The 23,148-nt window shown below is 38.0% G+C and overlaps 1 protein-coding gene across 7 annotated transcripts in view; it reads left to right on the top strand.

Annotated features, from left to right (window-relative positions):
* GRIK1 (glutamate ionotropic receptor kainate type subunit 1) overlaps window positions 1-23,148 on the top strand; it is a 390,406-nt gene that overhangs the window by 326,100 nt on the left and 41,158 nt on the right. For 3 of the 7 annotated variants that reach the window (XM_059392232.1, XM_059392238.1, XM_059392233.1), the window contains exons 8-13: window positions 6,973-7,080; window positions 9,383-9,427; window positions 14,329-14,442; window positions 16,249-16,452; window positions 17,119-17,342; window positions 23,104-23,148. The exon at window positions 23,104-23,148 is cut by the window's right edge and continues 74 nt beyond it. In XM_059392232.1, the coding sequence (XP_059248215.1) occupies window positions 6,973-7,080; window positions 9,383-9,427; window positions 14,329-14,442; window positions 16,249-16,452; window positions 17,119-17,342; window positions 23,104-23,148 (740 nt within the window). Of the gene's footprint in view, window positions 1-6,972; window positions 7,081-8,736; window positions 8,908-9,382; window positions 9,428-14,328; window positions 14,443-16,248; window positions 16,453-17,118; window positions 17,343-23,103 lie in introns of those variants that run through there. The other 4 variants (XM_059392234.1, XM_059392239.1, XM_059392236.1 and 1 more) reach the window with 2 other exon arrangements.

Genomic DNA, 23,148 nt, shown 5'->3' with positions numbered 1-23,148 from the left:
AAAATTTTGTCAGAATTCTAATTCAATGTGATTCCATACATAATTTTATATCTCCTTCATTTTAAACATTATGTAGCAATTCTAGCAATTCAGTAAACCAGTATAAGAAGTTTAAGAAGTTCATGGGGTGCCTGGGGTGACTCAGTTGGTTGTGTCTGCCTTCAGCTCAGGTCATAATCCCCAGGGTCCTGGGATGGAGCCCCAAGTCGAGCTCCGTGCTAAAGAGTCTGCTTCTCCCTCTGCCCCTCTCCATCACTCTCTCTCTCAAATAAGTAAATAAAATATTTTTTAAAAGAAATTTAAGAAATTTGACTACTTACCCTCTTCATCAAGAAACAAAAAACAGATTGGTAAAAAAAAAGAAGACTGAAACTGTAACTCAATATGGGTAAAATTAAGGGAAAGACATGTATAAATTATTTCAGTTAATTTTTAAAAAAATCCTTAAATGTGGTCAAAGATGCACTTGGGTTTTTACATAAAAAATGCTTCTGAGCTAGAAATTTTTGAAAGTTTTTTTTTTAAGGGTAGCACATAAGATATAATAAAACTTTAGTTTCTCTATATAATAGGAATCCTGGGTATGTTAATATAAGTAATCAAAGATACAGTCTCTGAAGGTTGCAGCCTTAATTCCACATTCTTAGCCATGAGTTGAAAGTAAACATAGAACACAACAAATCTTGGACATGGAATTCAAGGAGTATTTCTCCTTTCCAGCGAACCTGAGATGTATTCTTGCTCAGACAAAAGAAAAAGGCTAACAGACCAGATTTTCAATCATTTGTCACACTACTGACAGAGAATTAGATTACTTTCTTTACATGACAGACCACCATATTCTCAGAACAAAATGCCAGATTCCAATTCAGTGTTGCAACCAATAGAGTGTGACTTAGTGGCCACGTGCAAATCAGATTCCCCATGTACACAGCGTGTTCTTCTGCCTGTGTTCTTGAGATTAGACTAACATGCATATAACCACTAGTCCCTAGACTTGGTCATGGCAAAAACTAAGATTTTTTTTTTTTTAAATCAAGATCTTCTGAGACACAAAATGTCCCCTTAACTATGCAGTAGAGATGGCCCAGTGGTCAGAGACCAGACACAGATACACTGGTCTCTACACCCAGTATAAAAATAGAAAGAGCCCAAATTATGAGTCAGGCAAGGTACTTACAGATTGAGATACTTGGGCAAAAGTCAGTATCAAAATATAGTGTGAAAAGATAAGAGCAAGAGAAATAAAGAATCAGCAAAGGTAAAATCCATTACTGTTTGGGATCTGCTCCAGGACTAGGATAAAGAGGACAAAATGACCCATAAATTTGCCTTTGGCAGGTAAGTTTATTTCATCATCTTGGTAGAACCATCTCTAAAACAAAGTATAACTTTAAAATAGTTACAAATGTGACTAACAGAAATATAAAGTGAGCCATTGTTGAAGACAAATTTAACTTTGAGGGAATGAAGCTCATTCTGGGGAGATACAGAGGAAAAGTAATTGTGGAGACTACCTGGAAAATCAAAACTGGTTAACATGCCAGGGCAATAAAATTATAATTTGAGGGTTATATTTTCTATTAGACAGAGATCGCTTACATCATAGATTAACATTTTACAAAGTCTGGGAATTAAGATATATTTCCCTAAAGAATTAAGTCATCTTTGGATGAGCCTCTTAGACAAGGGCCACAATGACAAAGGGCATGCAGTCTTTAATTTTTTTTTCCTTTATTTTCAAATTTTGGTAAGTTTCAATAACACATAGGATAGTCATGGAAAAATTTCTTTCTCTCATCTTAATCTAATTCAAAAGGAAGCTAACCTTTGGGTTTGCCATGACCTTTCTATTTACAATATTCTTACAAAAAAGCAAAATTCCTTAATACATCAATGAAAATGCTAGAAACCACTGTCCTTACAAGATTATATCTAGTAGAGAAGCACATTCTCTCCTGCTCTCAAAAAGGAAGATTCTTTCAATAAGAAAGAATTTATTCCCCATGGTAAATAGGAATGGCTATGTCAGGGAATATTCTAAGAAAGGAGGCTTTTTGTGCTTTTATATATTTAAGTCCCCTTTAGGAAAAAAAAATGAATAAAAGCAATCATTTTTACAAAATGAAGTTAAAAGCTAACTATTACAAGAGCCTAGAGTTAGGTACTAGCCACTTACTTCCTCAAAACTAAAATATATATAATTCATTTGGATAGTAAAGATTATCTTGAGAAAGAGCATACAAGTAAGACATTAATGAAAACTTCTCTTTTTCTTCATTCAGCTCTTGATTTCTGTTTCTTGGCCATCAAATAATGTGCCTGATAAGAGAAAAGAAAAAAAAGTCACACTATTTGATCTACTTGCTATTAGACAATTATTGTCAAGAGGTCTTATGCAGGGTAGAAATTAAAGCTATTTCCTAAAATAGGGACAATAGATTAAGTATTGTTTTCAGTTAAGTATACTATAATTGTCCCCTGCGCAAATGCTTCTACATAAGGCAAACAAATTGTAATTATGACTAATATAATTATATGTCATTATCTAAATTGTATCTGCTTCAGCCTTGCCCCAGAAAATCGTTTCCTTATGGATCTTATTCCTCATATCCAGGAGTTAGGCATTGCCTATTCACTCTAATCAATAATACATTGATGATTAATAAATGCTAATCAACAATTACTTTGAAAAACTAAACAAAGAACATGGACAGAAGTGCTCGTATAGGGATGGAGGGAGGAAGACAAGGCAATTGTGTCAGCAAGAGAAGCTTGACTTTGAAGGTCGAAAGATATTTCAGTTCAGTAAAGAACCAGGCAGGGAGTCTTTGTAGATATTTGAGGCAGGGAAGGAAGCATTGTTAAAGCACGAAAAGGAACTTTTTTGCCGCTTGGATGAACAAGGAGGAGAAGCGAGAAGTGGGAATTACACTGCACCAGTGACTGGAACACGGAATTCAAGCTCCAAAGCAACGCAACAGAATCCAAACAAAGGGACACAATAGACACACTTAGTGGAAATGAAATTGGATTTCTGAACTGGATTTTAAGACCCTGCTATGAGCTATATGCTACATCAAGAGATAAATGCTACCAATTTTGCCCATTTTCAGAGAGCTCCCTAAACTCTGGACAATGTATCGAATTGACTCACAGCATGACCCCCAAGAAGGAAAAGTTGTCTGTCTGAAAATCCTGTAGAACTTTAATGAAGAAAACTACCTCTTTCCACACAGATCAGAGGGAGGGCTAAAACTACACATTTTGAGAAGCACGAAGAACGGGCCTGAAACACTGATTTAGTCCAAACCCCTAACACTGCACAGATTTCCACCCAACTGAAGTCTTAGATGAATTGTCTCCCACCCTCAGTTAGATGCTACAACACGAATGCAGCAGTTTATTTAGTGACTCTCATCTACCCCACCAATCCATGAACCCAGCCTTTTACTTGCAAAATAAGAAGTGGCCAGACTATAAAAAGTAGGATTGGAATATGGTGGAGAGGAAAAGGAGATTGCAATGCCAGGAAGTGTACCTAAATAAACACAGGAGAGGACACACCTTACTTGGCTCAAATATCGATTTTTTTGGTCCCAGTGTAGAGAATGTAACTACCTGTATTTCACTACATGTAACAACAGGTGTTACTGTCAACTAAAAATATACCATCTCGTTTTTAAAGCTAGTGCTAGCATTTGGCATTATGACTTCCCTTGGCAATAAATTCTGGAGGCAAATTTCAAGGATCTGAGGTATTTCTTTTGTGTCACCAAACATCTAGTTTGGCCATACAGATGGCTCAGATGAGAGCTAAAGTATTCTTGTGTCCATGTGTCATTTCCTGACATGAATTTAACTTCCAGCATTATCAAGTGATAAAATCTCCTTCGACATGATTCCTATTCCATCTGCATGATAGCCAGAAAATATATCTGGGTTAATTGTGTTGGATCCTGATAATTGAGTTGATCCCATTCTCTACTCTGTCTGCAAGAACCTTAATGGCGATGCTTTCTTCTTGAAACCAGCTACCCTGCTAGGGAAGTATTTCCATTGATAGTTAATGGTTGGGACACAGTTGGTGGGACAGGGAGATGGAGGAATTGTGCTGTCCCTAAGTTCATATGTTTTATTTTGTTCTGTGAGAACTATTTACCAGCCAATCCTCCGCTTGCAATCTTGATCTTTGAGTCATCTTCTCCTAGTTCTGTTAAAATGATCTCCCTAGAGAGCACATCTGCTCAAGATACTCCTAGGCTTAAAACATTCTGACCATTCCCACATGTCTATTGAGCAAAGTCCAAGCAAAAAGCATCACAATCCATAACACTCTTAAGAACAAGTGCCCACCTACCTCCTTCCTAGGCTCATTTCTCATCATTCCGTACCTTGCATTATAGATCCATGACAGACATACTTATTTCGTGCTTTTTACTCAGCTGTAGAACTTTGCTTGGCCAATTTCTTCTTTTTTTTTTTTTCAATCTTTTTTAAAAGATTATTTATTTATTTATTTGAAAAAGAATGACCACGAGAGAGAGAGAGAGAGAGAAGGAGTAGAAGGAAGGGGCAGAGAGAGAAGCAGATTCAACGCTCAGCAAGCCCAATGCAGGGCTTGATCCTACAACTGTGGGATCATGACCTGAGCCAAACACAGTCATGTAACTGACTGAGCCACCTAGGTGCCCTGCTTGGTCAATTTCTCATCCTTTGAGAGCTTGGGCCTTCCTTCTTGTAGGAGTTGTTGCTAAATCTTTCTTTCTGGGCAGTTGGGGTAAGTACTTCTTCCATACACTTCTTTCTTCAATTACTATGTGCAAATCTCTTTCTCACACCCATAGGGCTTTGTTGAAATACATTAATGTTCTTGTTCCAGCTAAACTGAAAACTACTAGGTGCTATATTCTGAGATAGTTTCTGGCACAGAGACGATGAGAAGCAGCAGTGCCAACAGTGCTAAATCCTTGTCCAAGGGCAGGAGAAGACCAATGCCTCAGCTCAATCAATGAGACAGAGAGAGCACAATTCCCCTTCCTCTGCCTCTTTGTTCTAGTCAGGCCCTCAATGTATTAGATAATGACCATTCGCATTGGGGAGATCTGCTTTATTCAGTCTACTGACTCAAATGGAAACACCCTCACAGACATATCCAGAGACCATGTTTAACTAGATAACTAAACATCCCATGACCCAGTCAAGCTGACTCATAAGCTTAACCATCACAACCTCAAATGTAAAGTCAAGATTTCAACTAATCTGTAGGCAGCATGAGTCCACTATGTACTTTATGTGCTGGGAGAAATTGCACAAGTATGAAAATTTCATTTTGGGACAATGAATCTGATGTTGGTTTGTAATATGAAATGCAGAAGAGATCCGAAAAGACACTACATATGAGTCCTGACATGTGAGGTAATAAAAGCCAAACTCCAGAGTTTGTGGAGAATGTGGGAAGGAAAACAAGAGATAGTTGTCAAAATAATCCTTAAGTTTTCAGTGCTTTCAGTGAGTTAAGAATTGTGTGAAGTGCCATTTAAATCTCACAGAAACCTTGCATGGATCAGACACTGAAATCTGAGACAATCCAGATTCAGGTTAAGTCACTTCCATGAAGTCATACTTCAGAGATTCAAACCCAGCTCTGTGATAAACTCATACTTCCTCTGTGTTGCTCTACCTCTTGTCCAAATAGATAAATCAGTCAGCAGGTGCACATGGTATAGACACGTTAGATATAGTTCATCTTTCAGGATTTTCTTCACATTTTACAAATGTCCAGTGATTTTGGTAAAGCCAGGAAAGAAAAAAACAGTTAGGACTGAGTTCCCTCTTGTCCTCATTTGTAAGTCAACTTGAATTAGACCAGATTACCAAAAATCACCTAGAGACTGAAGCTCAAGAAACTCTGGGGTCACTCTTTTTGAAATGAAAGTACTAAAGATGTCCAGTGTGAGTTCTGTGAAGGGGAGACCGCTGTGACTTTAAGTTCTTAACATGATGTGGATATACATATGCCAGGCAGAATAATGGCTCCTCTAAACGGTATCCATGTCCTAATCCCTAGAACATGTAAATGTTATTTTTTTTTTTGCCAAAAAAAAAAAAAAGGACACTGCATATATAACTCAACTGAGGATTTTTGAGATGGAGTAAGTATCCTGGTTTATCTACATGAGCCCTAAGTGCCATCACATGTATCCTTATAGGAGACAAGTAGACAGATGGCAGAATAGGAGAAGGCAATGGGACCACAGAGGCAGAGACTGGAGAGATACCACCACAGGACAAGGATTGCTGGCAGCCACCAGGAACATGAAGAGTCAAGGAACAGAGTCTCCTGTGAGGGGACATGACCCTGTTACACTTTAATTGTATCCAGTGTTACTGATTTTGGACATCTGCTCCTGGCCTCCAGAAATATGAGAGAACAAATTTCTGTTGTTTTAAGTCACCCTTTGTGATAATTTGCTACAGCAGCTACAGGAAACTAATACAGTGGCCAAATGACATTGGAAGGCCTAAATCTGAATACCCTAAAAATTCAATAATGCATCACCGGATTATATCCTTTTCACAGAGAAAAAAAAATGGGGAAGGGGATACTTCCCTTGTCAGTACCTTAAAAGGGATTTGACTTGACCTTGGAAAACAGAATATTATGGCTTCCCAGACTTTGTTTACTTCATGTGTAGAGTATTTTACAGTCATTCCTTCCATACTGCCCATTTAAATTGTCACTATCACAGATTTGACTGATGTTAGATGTTAGAACTGACAAAATAAATGAGTACTAATAAAACAGGGAAGTGTTCTGCCGTTGAGCTACTGAAAGCAATGCGATGCTTTCTAACACCACAGTGAAACCAAATAATTGGATACCATGATGAATTCGAGGTATTACAATTTTGATGGTGTTAGGATTATGATAAGTGTGAAACAGTAATGCCATGTTCCTTTTGTCCATAGGCCCGGTGGGATGGTCTGACTGGGCGTATCACCTTCAATAAAACTGATGGCTTGAGGAAGGATTTTGATCTGGACATTATTAGTCTCAAAGAAGAAGGAACTGAAAAGGTAACCTTCTCAATAATAAATTTCAGAATAAAATAAAGAGCACTGTTTAAGCATTTTAATTGTACCCACAAATAGCAGAGCGATAAGATGATTCTCTTAGCATGTTCATTTATGGCCAGTTTTTAGCTCTCTCTCCCTACTCTGCTGATAGATGCTGACATGCTAGTTTCTGAAATTGTATGTTATTAATAGCAATGCTAACATTCATCTAGTGCTTAGTTTATACAGCAGGCATGATTACAGTATTAAATACATATGGCCCTGTGGGTAAGCTGTCATTAGCCCCATCTCTCAAAGGTTTTAGGAAATTGAGTTTAGATGTGGAAAACAAGGAGTTCGTCAGTGATTTATCTACGGAATGGTTTCCAAGTTCTACTCAGCAATGAATTTTAATTGCACTTGAGATTGACAGAAGGACAGACTAAAGTAGGAGAGAAAGGGCTTACTAGAGCCTTGATTTTAGGAAGAAATAGGCCAAAAATCATTTTTATGCTGCATTCTGATTTTAGGATTATTTTAGTTGTAATTCTCAATCTCTCAAAGTTCCAAGTTCCATAGAAGCTCATGCAGAGTAATGCAAATGTGAACTATTTAGTTAAATAATAATAATAATAATGGTCAAAGAACTTGGCTCCTTGGTATATTTTATTATACTAATTTTATTATTCATAATTATGTACTGGAATTAATTTAGAAATAAATTTCTAATTTGAAAATCAAAATTCTGTAATCCAACATTTTTTTTTCACTGTAGTGGACAAGAAGGTACATTTCCTATAGAAGAGTACCTTTGGCAACCAGTTACTTACTTAATTGAAATGTTTGGGTTGATTTTAAAAATGAGATAAGATTTCCATTTATGTTCTGTTTCTTTTGGTTACTAAAACATATTTTTTTAAGGTCCTGGCTATGCCCCATTCCTAAATAGCCTAATTAAAACAAACAAAGATTAATTAGGCTGAATGTAATAGTTGGTGACCACTGGTGTGGAAACGTTTGAGGAAAATTATTAGTTTGCAGCTCGGAGGGTACACATTATGTGCACAGGTTCCCATTTCGAAAATGCCCTCTCTTCCTGGCTCTGTCTCTCTGCCTCTCTCTGTGTCTCTGTCACTGCCTCTCTCTCTCTCTCTCTCTCTCTCTGGCTCTTCCCGGCCCTCTGTCTGTCTGTCTGTCTCACCCCCCCTCTCTGTCTTTTCATCTCTCTGCCTCTTTCCCTGGGGTCTCTTCACTTGAATTTGCTGGTTTGTTAGTTTAACACGTCTGACAGAGTACAAGGCACCCACCTCGCCTCCATCAGGGCTGTGGACACAAAAGAAAAGAAAAGAATATTTTAAGGGACTGAAAGCTTCTAATGGATGTTTAAAAAAAAAAAAAAAATGTCTGCTCTTCTGTGCATGCCTCTCTCCCCCCTCCACTCTGTTAATGTATAGAAGTGAATGGGGAAGAAAAGCTGTTAAGAAAACATCGCTCTGGCTCCGACGTGTGATGAAAGAGACGGAGCCATCATTGTGCCTTCACAGCTATTTATACACGGCAATATTATGCACACTCCATTGGTGTTTTCCCATCAAAGGCAAAATCAAATTAGATGAAAGTGTTTTCTCAATTTGTTTCTTATCTCTTCATTGTTTGCAATAACTTTTCTTTCTTCAGGTGACTTGGGCTCCATTCCTGGAAGGAATGACTGGGCCTTAAGGCAATGGGGAAGCCAGCCCGTCTCTCTCAGGAACCACGGGAGGAGATGCCCAATCTTTTCATGTCAGCCTCTCATGGGGTCCACAGAGAAAATTGTTTATAAAAAAAAAAAAGTCCCATTTTTTCACTTCCACTCAAGTTCCTATTGCCTGGATGCCCATAATCAAAGAACATGTCATCAAGTGTAGTGTGCTTTCTTCTTGCTTAGCAACAGTGTGTGCGTGAGTGTGTGGATTGATTCTGCTTATGGAAATAACTTGAACAGGCCTTCTTAAAGAATGATGAAGACCCTTTCACTCTGAAGCAAAGCTGTACATATTAAAATGATCTTTAGATGATTTTTTTTTTTTTTTTTTTTGATGTGGGAAAGGAAAAGTGAACATCGGGCTATGCTACTAAGTAGAAGTAACTTCTGTGGGACCCAAGTACTTAGTTCATCTCTTTACTGTGTTCAGGTTTTATATGCAAGATAAATTAACGTGCAAGATTCCAAACAGTGGGTGGGGAATGTACCACGCTGAGCGCTCACACACCTTGATACCTTCTGGGTTCCATGCTCCGTTTTAATTAAGTGCTATTTTTATTTTTCCCTCTGAAAACCAAGGCTGCTGGCGAAGTGTCTAAACACTTATATAAAGTGTGGAAGAAGGTTTGTACTCGGACAAAAACTGCAGGAGCTCTGGGAGTGGGGTGGGGAATGTCAGAGGAGAAGCCTGCACCTTTCTGGTTTTACCCGATGGGTAGATCTCTAATTGCAGTTTAGAGGCAATCGTCTGTATAGAGAATGGGGTGATTGAGTATGTTGTCTCTCAATAACATGACTCATGAATTGAAAACACGCTTGAGATGGATTAAATAGTGATGGATTAAATATTTCCCCACAGATTATTTTTGTTTCTCCCAGGCAGGATCAGTCCTAGTTAGCACTGAAAGCAGGTTATTGCAACAGTAGCAGACACTTGTCGATTTATATTCCTTTCCAAACCATTAAATATTTTCCCTAAGAGGCATGAAAACAATAGATTTGATCCATCAGACTGTTCAGATAGGCTAAGACTGAGAAGGCTAGGATAAGACATCTCCCTCAAAGTCACCACCATAAAACAGGTGCCATTTTCAGAAATTCCCTTCTCTCAGGAGATATCTTTGTTTTGCGTAGGATCTTTGTCAGTGCATATCGTCTGGCAATTTGTTTGCCAGAGCCAGTTTCCAGAGGACAAAAACATTAGAGATTCTGGAAGGGAAATGAGATTATCTTGTAAATTCGAACACTCCCTATTTCATAGTTTATTGTACAGTATCATGTTGTCAATGAATGCAACAGATTTATTGTATAGGCAAATGTTAGACATTAAAAACATTTGGATCAAGAAAATGTCCGAGTGATATGCAAACATTGTCTTTAGTTTCTCTCTCTCTCTCCCTAAACCTAATTGCTAAAATATCTAATGACTGACGGGTGCAACTTGAATGACTTCAGGTTGTTCAACTCGAATGGTTTTGTCAGGTTTGCTTTTATCTTGCAAATTATCATTTAAGCCGTGGAAAGTGTAAACAGTTTCTCCTTGTGGTCCAAAACTTGACTTTCTTTTGGTAGTACTCAGTAGATGAGTTCAAAAATGTCCTTTTAATTTTAAAAAATGTAAGTTTAATATCCATGTTTTAATCTTCAATGAATCAGACTATCAAAGGCATAGAGAAGGCAATCTCGTTTCCTCATTGCTAATAAATAGATGAACCTAACTGGCCCCCAGAAAGAAGCTTATTCCACTAATCCAGCTTGAGACTCCAGGCACTTTATGCAATGTTGAATTAATTCAAACCAAATATCCTAGGGAATGGAATCCAAGCTCTGAAATTACTTGCAGGGGAGGGGAATGTCCTCTATTTGTCACTAAACTGCAATCATCACTTCCCACCCACACTTCCCAGGGATACAACATCATGCCTTTGTACCCCTTCCTTCTTGCTGACCTAACATTGCCCACGTCGTTAAGTTGCATATACTGTGGTGTGCTGTTTTGTGTTATGACTGCTCATCAACAATTTACAGTAACCCGAGCTCTGGCACATAAGATCGATTGTCCTTTTCCAACAAGACGCACATTCAAATTCCAAAAGCTCTTTGAATGCTGACCTTATTGAGTACAGAAGAGTCCACCTGCATTTTTTTCCCAAAAGAAGATGTAGCAATCTTTCCAAAGTCTGTCACTAAAATATGTGTTCATAAGTCTCATGGTACAAGAAACTGACAAGTCTTTTATTTTCTTTCCTAAATACTTGATATTTCACTCAGCAATTTTGGATTTTGACTTTATCTGGATCACTCTGTAGGTCTCTAAATGGATGCTAGTCACTCTCTGAACACCCTTTTGTCGTGTCACTTTTTAAAAAAAAGTTTACTTAACGTCATTTGGGCACTCATTTTCAGAAGATTCTCTTACTTGTCCTAGATAATAAATGGCTGCTCCCGCATGCCCGTTTACAAAGTGAAAGAAGGCAAGACCAGACAATTTAGCTCTTGAGTGTTCCTCCCCGCAAATAATTGATCCACCCTCTGCTACTCCTCACTGGCAAATTACGGCTCTCTGCTTTTGCTCTATGGTTTGAAAATTGAGGTTCTGCTTCCTGGAGGCACTCCTCCAAGGTCAGAGAACAAGACTGAAATGCTAAATGCCCAGGCATCTGGTTAACTGTATCCCTCCCTCCAATGCACAGGACTCGTGAGATCTTGTTTCTTTTGAAAGAGACATTCATTTGCTGATGTGTCCATTTAATTAACAGGTAAAGTCAGTTGACTACTTATCTTCAAAATACACACATACACATGTACACACACGACGTCTGTTTTGCTGGTTAAACAATTCAAAACAGAAGGCTGTGGTCATTCAAACTACATATGTATACTGTCCACTTCCCAGGAATAACCTTGGAATAACCTTGAGACTCTTCACATTTAAAGAGACCTCTGTTACACAGATAGTAGGAAAAAATATTCTCCCTTTCTCATTACACGGAAGGAAGTTCACACTGAATGGGACTCAGGGACTCAGTTGATTGGAAATGCTGCAGCAATGATACCTGAACTCCTCACTCTGGGTCGGGATGGTAAAAGAAATAAAAGCCAGACATTATGCTGTGGGACGCATTTGTGCACCATTTCAAGTTTGTATGTTAAAAGAGAATGATATTATGAGGCCATTCAATGCTACCATTTTCAAATATTAGTATAGGTCCTTCAAACACACTTGACATCAATAGAAATTAATTAAGAGAACACAATCCATCACTTAACAAATAGGTTACAAACACAGTTATTTTCTCCACTTTTCAATACTTAATTAAGTTGGGTTCCATTCTCCCCAGTGCCTAAGTCGAGTTTTAATTAGAAGTATAGCCACAGCCCAATTTATACACATCATTCATCAAGTTAGTAGTCAATTGCTCACAACGTAAAGTGTAGCTTTGGATGAAAACCAACAGACTCCAGGTGTGTCTAGCTGAGTTATGTTTCCTAAAAACAAAGGTCTTTGCCTCAAAAAAGTGGGAGAGGAAGTACACATTGAGAAGAAAGAGCAGAAAAAGTTGTCCCCCTTTCCTGAGTTTAAAAACCAACCAAAAAAATCTGAAGATTCTTCAGCTCACAGATGTTGTGTGCATTGGCTGTGTTCTATGACAGATATCACCCTTGACAGTGGAAAGACTAAATGGTGCTGTCCTATATCCCAAGCCTGCATCTAGGAACCTCATTACAGACAGACTCAAAATACTTCCAAATGCAAACACTAGCTCCAAGCCCCCGTTAATCTAGACCTGTCTCCCTATCTCCTTGGCCAACTAACTCTTACTAAGCATAGAAAGAAAACAGTGCCATTGAAATAGTTCTCACTGATGTGTGGATGTGTGATAGTTCTTGAAACTTCCTCAAAAAATTTACGTGTCTGAAAAGAGCATTTGTCAAGCTAAATGAATTTCCAGCTGCTATATTTAGGCAATAAATCAAAGTAAAGAGGTAGAAAAGGAAAGAAGAGGCATAACATTCCCACTGGTGATATTTTCTTTAATCATCAGAAAAGCCCTCCTTCCTTCACTTTGCTGATGAGGAATTGAGGCACAGCAGGGTTAATGAACTTACCCAAGGTCACACGGCTGGGACATTGCAAAGCTAAGAGCTGAACAAAAGTCTGTCTGTAATGCTTATATTCTGCTCAGACAGGCAATGTCCTCCCATTGGGAGACTATATTCAGGGATGAAACATGGGTCTACCCCAGCCTATCCCAGAGTGTGTCCAAGTGTTAGTGTTCCTCAATTGCCCCTGTACTTCATGGCTCCTCTACTTAATTTGTCTCTAAATTAAAATAAATAAATAAATAATTTCACTCACAATCCAAATTTTTCCCAGCAGGGCAAGCTTGAAGAAGTCACTGGGGCAGCTATTTGAATTCCCTTTATTATCAACATTTGTGTAGCTCTTAACAATTACCAACACTTTTATGTGTACCTTCTTATTTGGTCTTCTCAATATCCAGATGACGTACTTTACAGTTAGAGAACCAGAGCTCAGAAAGGTTACCAGCTTGCCCAAGGTCACGCAGACATTAGCTTTGCCTGCCTTTGAAACACATCTGCATTCTGTCTGTCTCACCAGACTGGCGATAAATGCCTACAGAAAGCTTCAGATAAACAGCTTGGTTCCCTGAGGCTTTTCTCCTAGGTTTCTCCAAAAGCTAAACAAATCAATGTACTTCTTTAGAGCCTACAAACCCAGGAGTGACTTGGCCACTGGAGAAAACTGTGGGTCATTAATTTTTAAAAGAACATTGGGTTTCACTGACTAGTAATCACCATGGGTGGTTCTGTGATAGATCAATGAGCAATAAGAATGAAACCCTTGCTGAAGGAGTTCATAGTGCAGAGCACAGACATAACAAGTAAACAGAAGAGTAATAGGCACCCCTGCCCAGCACTGACTCCTCAATGAAGACAGGGTCAGTCTACTGTTCCTCCACACTTTTTTCTTCCATTTATGTTTTTCCCTTTTAGATGCCCCATCTCTCCATCATCCAGCTAGCTCCTTTCATCTCATTCCTTATAGATTTTATGGACACCAATGGTACCACTTTGGCAATGTGAGGTTTGTATCACTAGAACATAAGCTCTGCCAGTGAAGAAAGCTTTGTCTGTTTGTCCATTGCTACGTCCTCCAATGCCCAGAAAACGACATGGCATAGAGTAGGTGCTCAACACATACATATTGGAAGAAAAATATGATACTCATTTAAGAATTCTTTATTTAAAAAAGAACAGTGAGCTTAATATATTAATAAACAAAAAGACCTCTCCCCACTCTATCCAAAATGGCACTAATTTTTCCTGTTCCCTGTGCACACTCATTCCTTTGTTGTTCATTTTCCCACAGTGAGTGGCTTCAGTGTCTTCTCCCCAGACTCTAAGCTTTTATGTCCATTCCTGGTGTAGAAGGGGCCTCGCTTTAATGTAAATGGGGTCACTGACAGCCAGCAGCCTCTGATGTATTATGTTCTGTGTAGATTGGGATTTGGAACTCCAACAGTGGGCTTAACATGACCGATGGCAATAAAGACAGGTCCAACAATATCACGGATTCACTGGCCAACCGGACACTCATCGTCACCACCATTTTGGTAAGTAGACTGAGTGGAATTCAGGGTCTTCTCCATACTCCTGCCCTAGACTTTGAAGAATTCTTCAGCTATCTTTTTCATGCCAACAACTTTGTCTGCAAATGTCTATTTTTAATTTTTAATTAAGACACTAAAAACTTATGTTTGTATGCACCTATAATTGCACTGTATTAGAAGCTTCCTGCAATGTTCTGCATATCTCCTACCTTCAATCCTTTCTCAACTCTGCCCTGTTCCACTTTCTGGCCCCACTCAGCTAGTCTCCCTTGCTGCCTGGCTGCTGGTTGGTTTTGTCCAAATAGACACTCTGGCAAGAGATCAAGGAAGTAGGGAAAGAGAATTAAGAACATTTTACTCTTGCCACTCCAGTGGTTTTCTCAGGACCTCAGTACTTCATAACCACAGTTTTTATTCTGTCAGTGATCCTGCTTACAGACCTCTGCTGTCTTGGATTCCAGGAGCTCTATTTCCTCCTGCCTGCCTTAGCCCTAAGTGCTACAAGCTTCCTTATTATGTTGGTTCCTGGGTGTTTATACCCCACCATTGCTCCCACCTCCATTCCTATTGGCTTCCTTTGCCTTGTTCACACCTCTGTAAATAACCCCTTTACTAAAAAGTTTTTCAAAACCCAAGTGAGGGGACTTTCTGCTACTAATTAGAACCCTGACCATACCCCCATCCTGTCATTGTATATCCACAGGTTGTTCATTTTTTCTCTTTTCCAGCCCTAACCCAAAGAATAAAAGTCAGGAGTGGCCACCTCTAAAATCTTTCAGACATTCCTGCTTTATTTGATTCAGTCTCTAATGATAGACCAATTTATTTATGAAACCGTTAACTTCTGAGAATTGTTCATCCATAATAAAAATAGTTTTGTTTTTCTGGTGACTACTTTCCCAGCAACCAACTCTTGGAAATGTAGAATTTTCTATTTCTAACAGTTTGTTTGAGGATAAGCCTAAATGGGTCTTAAATGTCTGGGGGAAAAATGTATGAGAAGTTAAAGGACATACCAGTAATTTAGTAACTATCATATGTTATAAAATAAAGTTTCATTTAGCCAAATGAAAATAAGGTTAAAGGTGGTAGTAAGGAAATGCTAATTATTCATGGAATAGGGGATTTATTATGTAAGCATATAAGCAAAGAATTACCAAATATAAGATTTGAAGTATTTGAGTTCAAATAAGAAGACAGAACTGATAATATAAGAAGACATAGAAATAGTCTTTGTACAAGATACCCTAAAGAAAACTAATGAAAATACGTAGATAAAAGTGAATAGTGAAACTGAAATGAAATTTAACTGAGAGATGAGGAAATGAGAATATTTAGTAGGTAGGAAGTTTGAAGAGTAAGAGGCTGTAGTTGCTGATTTAAATTTCCTTTTTGTTCATAGACAAAGCTCTCATGTAAAAGCCAGGAAGGAGGGGGAACATGCAAGGAAGTCTGGGTGCGGGGATAGATGAAGGCCAGACACCCAGACATCTGGTCCTTCATTGCTGGACCTCAACTGTGTCCTCTACTGTGTCCCTATCATACTAGTCACTCACAGCCCTGTCCTCAGCAGTGGAGGAAAACAGTCTCATTCACACACCGAAAAGGGAGAGATACTCATATGGGAAATGTTCTGTATTGGTAGAGGGTATAAGGAAAATGAGTTTAGGGAAGGCAGGAAGGTGAGTGACTAACTTACTTACTCTGAAATCTTAATAATCATTTTCAAATATTTTATACTTTCTGACTGTTGATGGAGGAAATTCTGCCCTTATAACAGGGCTTTCCTATTTGATTTGTTTCATTTAGGAAGAACCGTATGTGATGTACAGGAAATCTGATAAGCCTTTATATGGAAATGACAGATTTGAAGGTTATTGCCTGGACCTGTTAAAGGAATTGTCCAACATCTTGGGTTTCATTTATGATGTCAAACTCGTCCCTGATGGTAAATACGGAGCTCAGAATGACAAAGGAGAGTGGAATGGAATGGTCAAAGAACTTATAGATCATGTAAGCAGAAATGCATCCTTTATATGTGTGTTTTAAGTGTCTTACAAAATGCATAGCAAGAGCTAAAAGAGAAAAAACAATTGAGTCGGGGTCAGAAGAAATGTCACGGGTTTATCAGGGGAGTTTTTTTTGGTTTTTTTTTTTTTTTTGAACCCTAATAACGGTTTAAAACAACAAGGAAATGGAGTTTGCTTACGTAGAAGGGCAAGTAAGGGCACAAATTGAGGACAAAAATTTATTGGTCCGTTTTTCATGCTGAAGAATAAACCAGAGTGATTCTTAAATTATAATGAATTCTACAGTTTGCAGCTTAAAGTCTCATCTTGTCATCTGATTTTATGACCAAGAGGCTCCTTCCTTGCTTGGCTCACTGCCCTTTTTAAAGATAACCCCCAGCAGCTTTTTCCTCCATTTAGTTCCAGAATGTATATATATGTCTGTCTGTTTGTATTTCATACCTTCTGGTTTCTTTTTGCTAATAAATGCTATTTCACAAGAACAACTGTGTAAATCAACTGTTTTTATGCTAGAGCTAATCATTACAGAAGCTTCTTGCATGAGAAACGTTTGGAATTGAGAAATATAGATCAGGAGGACCCAGGAAAATCCAGACATTTGCTGGGAAGTGAGATGACTAAGACAATGATGTTGAACTTGCTTTTGCAGAAGGCTGATCTGGCAGTGGCTCCTCTTACCATTACCTACGTTCGGGAGAAAGTCATTGACTTCTCCAAACCTTTCATGACCCTCGGCATCAGCATTCTCTACAGGAAGCCCAATGGTACCAATCCGGGAGTCTTCTCCTTCCTCAATCCCCTGTCTCCTGACATTTGGATGTATGTGCTCTTAGCCTGCCTGGGAGTCAGTTGTGTACTCTTTGTAATTGCAAGGTAAGTTGGAGAACTACTGAATTTACAAAAACAGATTTAGGTCAGTCTCATATTATCATGCATGCTCTAGACTAGGTAAACATAGGTTAAGAACTTTAAATGTTATTTTAGTTTTGCCTAGTGCTCTATTCTGTCAAGTTCTTCCTCAAAGGCCATGCTGCAAATGAATATCTTCTGACATTTTTAAAATAAAGATACTTTTAAAAGACAATAAGAAGATAATTTTTATATTAATTTAATCATCACAGTATTTCAGGCAGCATAAAATGTTTATTTACCTATTTTTCCTGAATTATATTACAACAAAGCAACAGCTCAGCTAATAAATCTAAAATGTTTCAACAGGAAGAGAAAAATGGTGTCCAGATACTTGACCCTTGGAATATTCCATTACACAGAAGAAAGGTTAGCTAGGAATTATTGTAGCAAATAAGAAACACTGGGTGAAACAAGATTGCATAAGCCTCAGGAACAAAGAAAAATACTTTGAAAATTTGATAAAATTTATTTTTAAAAACTTTAAAGAGTGAAAGAGCATTCTAGAAATAACCATGAAAAAGAAAAATTACTAACAGGTAGAGTCTAGAGGCATGAAATATTTATGCTACCACTGATGATTCAGCTTAGCTTTTATTTTCTGAGATAACTCTATATTTAACCATTCCACTTTACACAATTCTTCAAAGGATCTTTATACCTTTCAGTAGATTATATTTTCTAAATACCTTTGATGCTGAATCTGAAACACAGCTATTTCATCTTTCTTGGCTTAAACATTTGATATCCCTAGATAGACCATGTAAAAAAATAATTGCTTTTGTATGTTCCCCACTTGTTTTCAATCTTTTTCATCTTTCAACAAAACTCAGCAAACTTTTTTCCCTGATCAATTTTTGTTTTCCCTCCAGGAATTTCTATGAGAAATATATCTTTGTGCCAGCTCTCTGTCATTGTCCACTCTCTGGTTTTGATTAATGCTAGGTAACTCTTTCCCTGGTATAATTATAAAGCTAGCTTGGGAAAATAACCCAGACTAGAAAGTCTTAAAGATGCATGAGACACACAGATACAGTCAAACTAAATGAATATGTGTGCTCACATGTGGTTATTTATACATTCAATATGAAATAGAGGTTTTCTCCATAATTCATGCCTTATAAAGTGTATCATTACCAGATCCCAGGTCATTTTCCAAATTTTGGCCAAGTATTAGGCTACTTTAAATAATGACCAAAGCTCTCTTTCCCTAAGTTTCCCCACAGAAGATAATATATTAATGTGTATGTGCAGTGATACTGTGTTTTGATACTTTAATGTTCTAAATCAGTAGTTCTCAACTAGGAGATATTTTATCATTCAGGTAACATTTCTCCTTGCTCTAAAAACATTTTTTTTACTGACATAAAGTGGGCAGAGTTCATGGATGTCACTGAACACCCTATAGAATGCAGACAACTCTCAACAAAAAAGAGTAACCTCAAAATGTCAATAGCACCAAGACTGAGAGACCATGCTTTAAAAAATTAAAGAAGATGTTGCTTTGGGTATCAAATTTTAAAAGATAAGTTGCTCACCTCTGGAGGTGCATTTCTTATTACTTCTTAGTAAGTGAAATTAATACTGCCCTAGAATGGCTATATAGTAAATGGCCATTTGATGAACATTTGAATGAGGAATGAGAAATTTTGCATTGACTCATTGTTCCATTCTTTTGTTCTGGGGCCCACATTTGTTGGGTGGCACTGGAGACAGCAGAGCAACCAAGCAGCAGAGGGACATGGGTTTCCATCTCCCCCAATCTGCTGCTCTGTCTAAGCAGGGATGTTGATGAGTAGAAAAAACAAGACAATGCTTATGACCAAAAATGTTATTTATCATACTGACTTGATCATAGCCAAAGGGAGACAGAACATGTAAACAGCATTCTGAAGTTCTTTCAAGAATACAGGCTGATAGTACCCCTTTACACCTGACCCCAGCTGTGCCTTTAAATTGCCTTATTTTTATCATCAGAATATGTCAGAATAATGTGACATTCAGTCATTTTCCCCTCCTCATTTTGACTCTTTCTCTATCAGCAATCAGTGACGCAGAGCCCTATATTTTCTGACTTTATTCTATCTCTATTAGGAAAGCAGCCCCCCCCCATCCATATTATCTACTCAATATTCCTACTCACCAACAGCACCATTTATAAACCAGATCTTTGTTTAGCTTATTCTCCTTGTCTCTCATGGCCTTTCTTCTCATTCTGGGTCTTAGAAAGATGGGATTGTTGCAAACACCGTTGTGGTGGAATGTGGGGGAGAAAAAAAGCTCCCTGCAGTGCACAGGTGTACCATCATGGGATCTAACTACATTCATCTCTACACTCTTGAATTCATTCCTACTTCCACTGCATAAAACCCTTAAATATATATTGGAGATGATTCCCAAAGACAAAATCCTTGTTGCGTAGATGTGCCAATTTGCTTTTACTTCCCACCACCATAGTTTGAGACAGTGAACTTGGTCACTCTGCACCAAGAAGCGAAGAAGTGAGACAGCTTTCTGCTACCACCATTGTGGTTTGTCTTCAGAGTTAGTGAAATAGAAATGAAAAAATGTAATCTCATAATCATTGTTAGCTCTGGGAAGGTTTTTGAATTTGTGTTTTGAAGTATATCCTTTTATATCCTTTTAAAGGGGAAAAAAATAAAGCCCATCACTGCTTTGAGGCTGATGGTCTCACTAGATAGATGTTTAAAAATCATTTGCTAAACTGAATTGAATTCATAAAGTTAGACAAACTAAAGAAAACTATATAAACATTTAAGTTACTATGACTTGTTTAGTTATGATGCTAAAAATGTGCATGTCAGGGTTTTTGTTTTGTGGTTAACATTTTTTTTATTACTTTTTGAAAAACACTTAACCCCAAGGAATTATGTCTATCATGAACACACAATTTAAATAAACCAAATATCCAGATATCACATCTGCTTACATTTTATGATTTATGTTTATCTTGTTAAAAATGAACATTTTTAAGTTGTCATTTAGTAAAAAAAAAAAAAATTAAGAAAACTTTTGACTGTAATTCTAAAGTTATAATACAAACCCAACAGTTACATCACAAGCTCTATCCTTTAAACGATGAACCATTCTCCCTCTCCTTGATGCAGCCCAATATCCATTCCCAGCCATAAAAGAATCCCTTAATTAGAGATTTCCAGTCTCAGGATTGTTTTATATCTCCCATTCTAGTAAAAGGTTGGTATATATAAACATAAACCCAAAATGAACCTTTACATTTCAACATAATGTTACTCTCTTATATGCAAATTTTGACACCAATGCTAAACACATTTGTCCCTTTCTCTGTCATTTTACTAAAGATCAATATCAATTGGGAATAACAGCTTCAGAATATCATTGGGGCAGGTCATCATATACTAATTTTCCCCCAGCTTTCCTGATGCTGACACTGCTGTCTCACTGGCTATCTTTAAGCAGGCATTAGGCATTTCAAGCTAAAATTTCTACATCCAGGCAACAGGTAGACCTATTTTATCATGAAAACCCAGTGTCTTCAGCACGGCGTTCTACTGACACTTAATATCCCTCCATTCAATGCAAATCACTCAGAATCCTGGAAAGAAAGAACTTAAAATATCTTTGCAGAGCAGGCAGAATCATACTGCTGTTTAGACAGTTTTCCTTTCTGCCTTAGAAAATTAGATTAATTGTTCACTTAGAACTGCAAAGTATGAAACACTCACACAAGACCAAAAGCAGCATTTCAAAGAGGAAAGTGGTGAGCTTGCTGGTGGTAGCACAGATGAGGAAGAAGTACCTGAATATCAGGGGGGTTAGTGGTTGCCCCATTTTATGGTCTGTTGAGAAAGACTCCTTGTGAGTGCATCAGATTCCTAATTTATTGCAATTAATATTTTAAAATTATTCTACAAGTGACAATGATATTGTTTAAGTAATGGCATCTTTACTGTGCTTACTCTTTCAATTAGTGGGTTCATTAATACTGGTATTCATTTCTTCAGCTCAGCAAACTACTATGGTTAGAAGAGTGTATAAATTCAAAACTTAATTATATTGTTGAAACAGTAATTAAAATGTATTGGCACGGCATTGTCAATTACAGCTATATTCATAAGCTTCACAGGAACCAGCACTGTGTGCCCTGCAGCTGCGGAGGAGGCACAGTCATGAGTTGGATGCCATTACTGTGGGGTAAACCATGAGGCTATTATCCCTGTACCCATAAGACTTGATGAGGAGACATTGTACACTTTCCAGAAGGTGTGCAGGGCTGCTAGAGAAGGGTTTTTCTTTGAAAAGAACTGTTTGCCCAGTTCCTTGTGCATGATTCACAGTGTGTCCTGCTTTTCACTATAGATAATGTATTCACCTTAATCCCGGTTCTCCACATTGTGTCAGCAACCTGCTATTGTTTACTGCTGAAACCTTATGGCTGGAGAGCGTTCCGTATGTTCCCATCGGTTTTATGGGGTTTTAACATTACTCTAATGCTCCTGCTTACATTAAAAGAACCCAATGGCAAATGGCAAAGCTTCCAGGGCTAAGAACTATGGCATTTTAAATCATTTCCAGATCCTTTGCAGAGCATCTGCTTATGTCTCTTTGGGGAAATAAGTGCCCCTTGGCAAGATAGCCCTACAAAATAACCACAGAACAGGCAACTCCTTGGGCTACAGAAGTCAGACAGATGTTTGGAAAACAGAGAAAGAACCAAAAGTCCATCCAGTTCCCCAGATTTTTCTTTTCACCCATCCCAGAGATATCTGGATTCCCTCTTGTTTAATAATAAGGAAACTGAGGCCAGAGAGGTTAAGTGACTTATTCAAGATCAACTTCCTAATTCACTAGAGCTGCTGATCAAGTGACTGTAGCCCATCATTCTATAAATAAAAACAAATCAAAAGGGAATTTTGAGTGTGACATTTCCTAGTGAGACATGCTATGGAGTAAACACTGAGAAATCACTTCCCCCATCCCTGGGCCAGGATACTATTAAGTTTAAACTTCCAGCCTTCAGTGTGCCTGGATGGCTCAGTTGATAGAGCATGTGACTCTTGATCTCAGGGTCTTGAGTTCAAGCCCATGCTGGGTGTAGAACCTACTTAAAATATATACATATACTTCATCACTTCCTTTAAAAATTATCATTTTTCTTTCCATATATGAAGTATCCTAAAAACAAATTGAATATACCCCAAATCTAGTCCTTCTTTCTGTTCACTTTTTTTGCCCTTGCAGCTCCTTTGGTGCATTATGCAATCACTAAACCACATCCTTCTTTTGAGCATCTGTCCACAGATGCCCCCTGAAGACAAGTCACCCCTCTTCTTAGTGTCCCCCAGCAGCTAGCAACATAATGTCTTGACACTATAGTTGGGTAAATCCTTGGGATGAGTGAACCTATCTTTACAGTCAAACTGGCTGTTCAGTAAAATTAAAATGAATAAAAACTCAGAAGAATTCATTAGACATAGGTCGGAGAAATATAATTCCAGCCGACCAAAGCACGTTGCCTAGAAATAAGAAGTTTGGTAAAGATAATGTCCCACATCTCCTTTGAACCTTGCTCACCAAAGTTGTAAGTTGATGGATATGGCCTTTAATGTAATGGTTTGATGCTTTCACCATTAATTGTTGGGTTTTCTGCATTGTTCAGCAGGTTTTGCTTGGTGCCTCATGTATTTATCTGATGTTTACAGACTGTTTCTGTTAACTACTACAGGTTTACACCTTACGAATGGTATAACCCCCACCCATGCAACCCTGA

The sequence above is a fragment of the Mustela nigripes genome, chromosome 2 (assembly GCF_022355385.1).
Source record: "Mustela nigripes isolate SB6536 chromosome 2, MUSNIG.SB6536, whole genome shotgun sequence".
Classification (NCBI taxonomy): Eukaryota; Metazoa; Chordata; class Mammalia; order Carnivora; family Mustelidae; genus Mustela; species Mustela nigripes.
The sequence above is the reverse complement of the archived record's forward strand: the minus strand, read 5'-3'. Positions and strand labels throughout refer to the sequence as shown.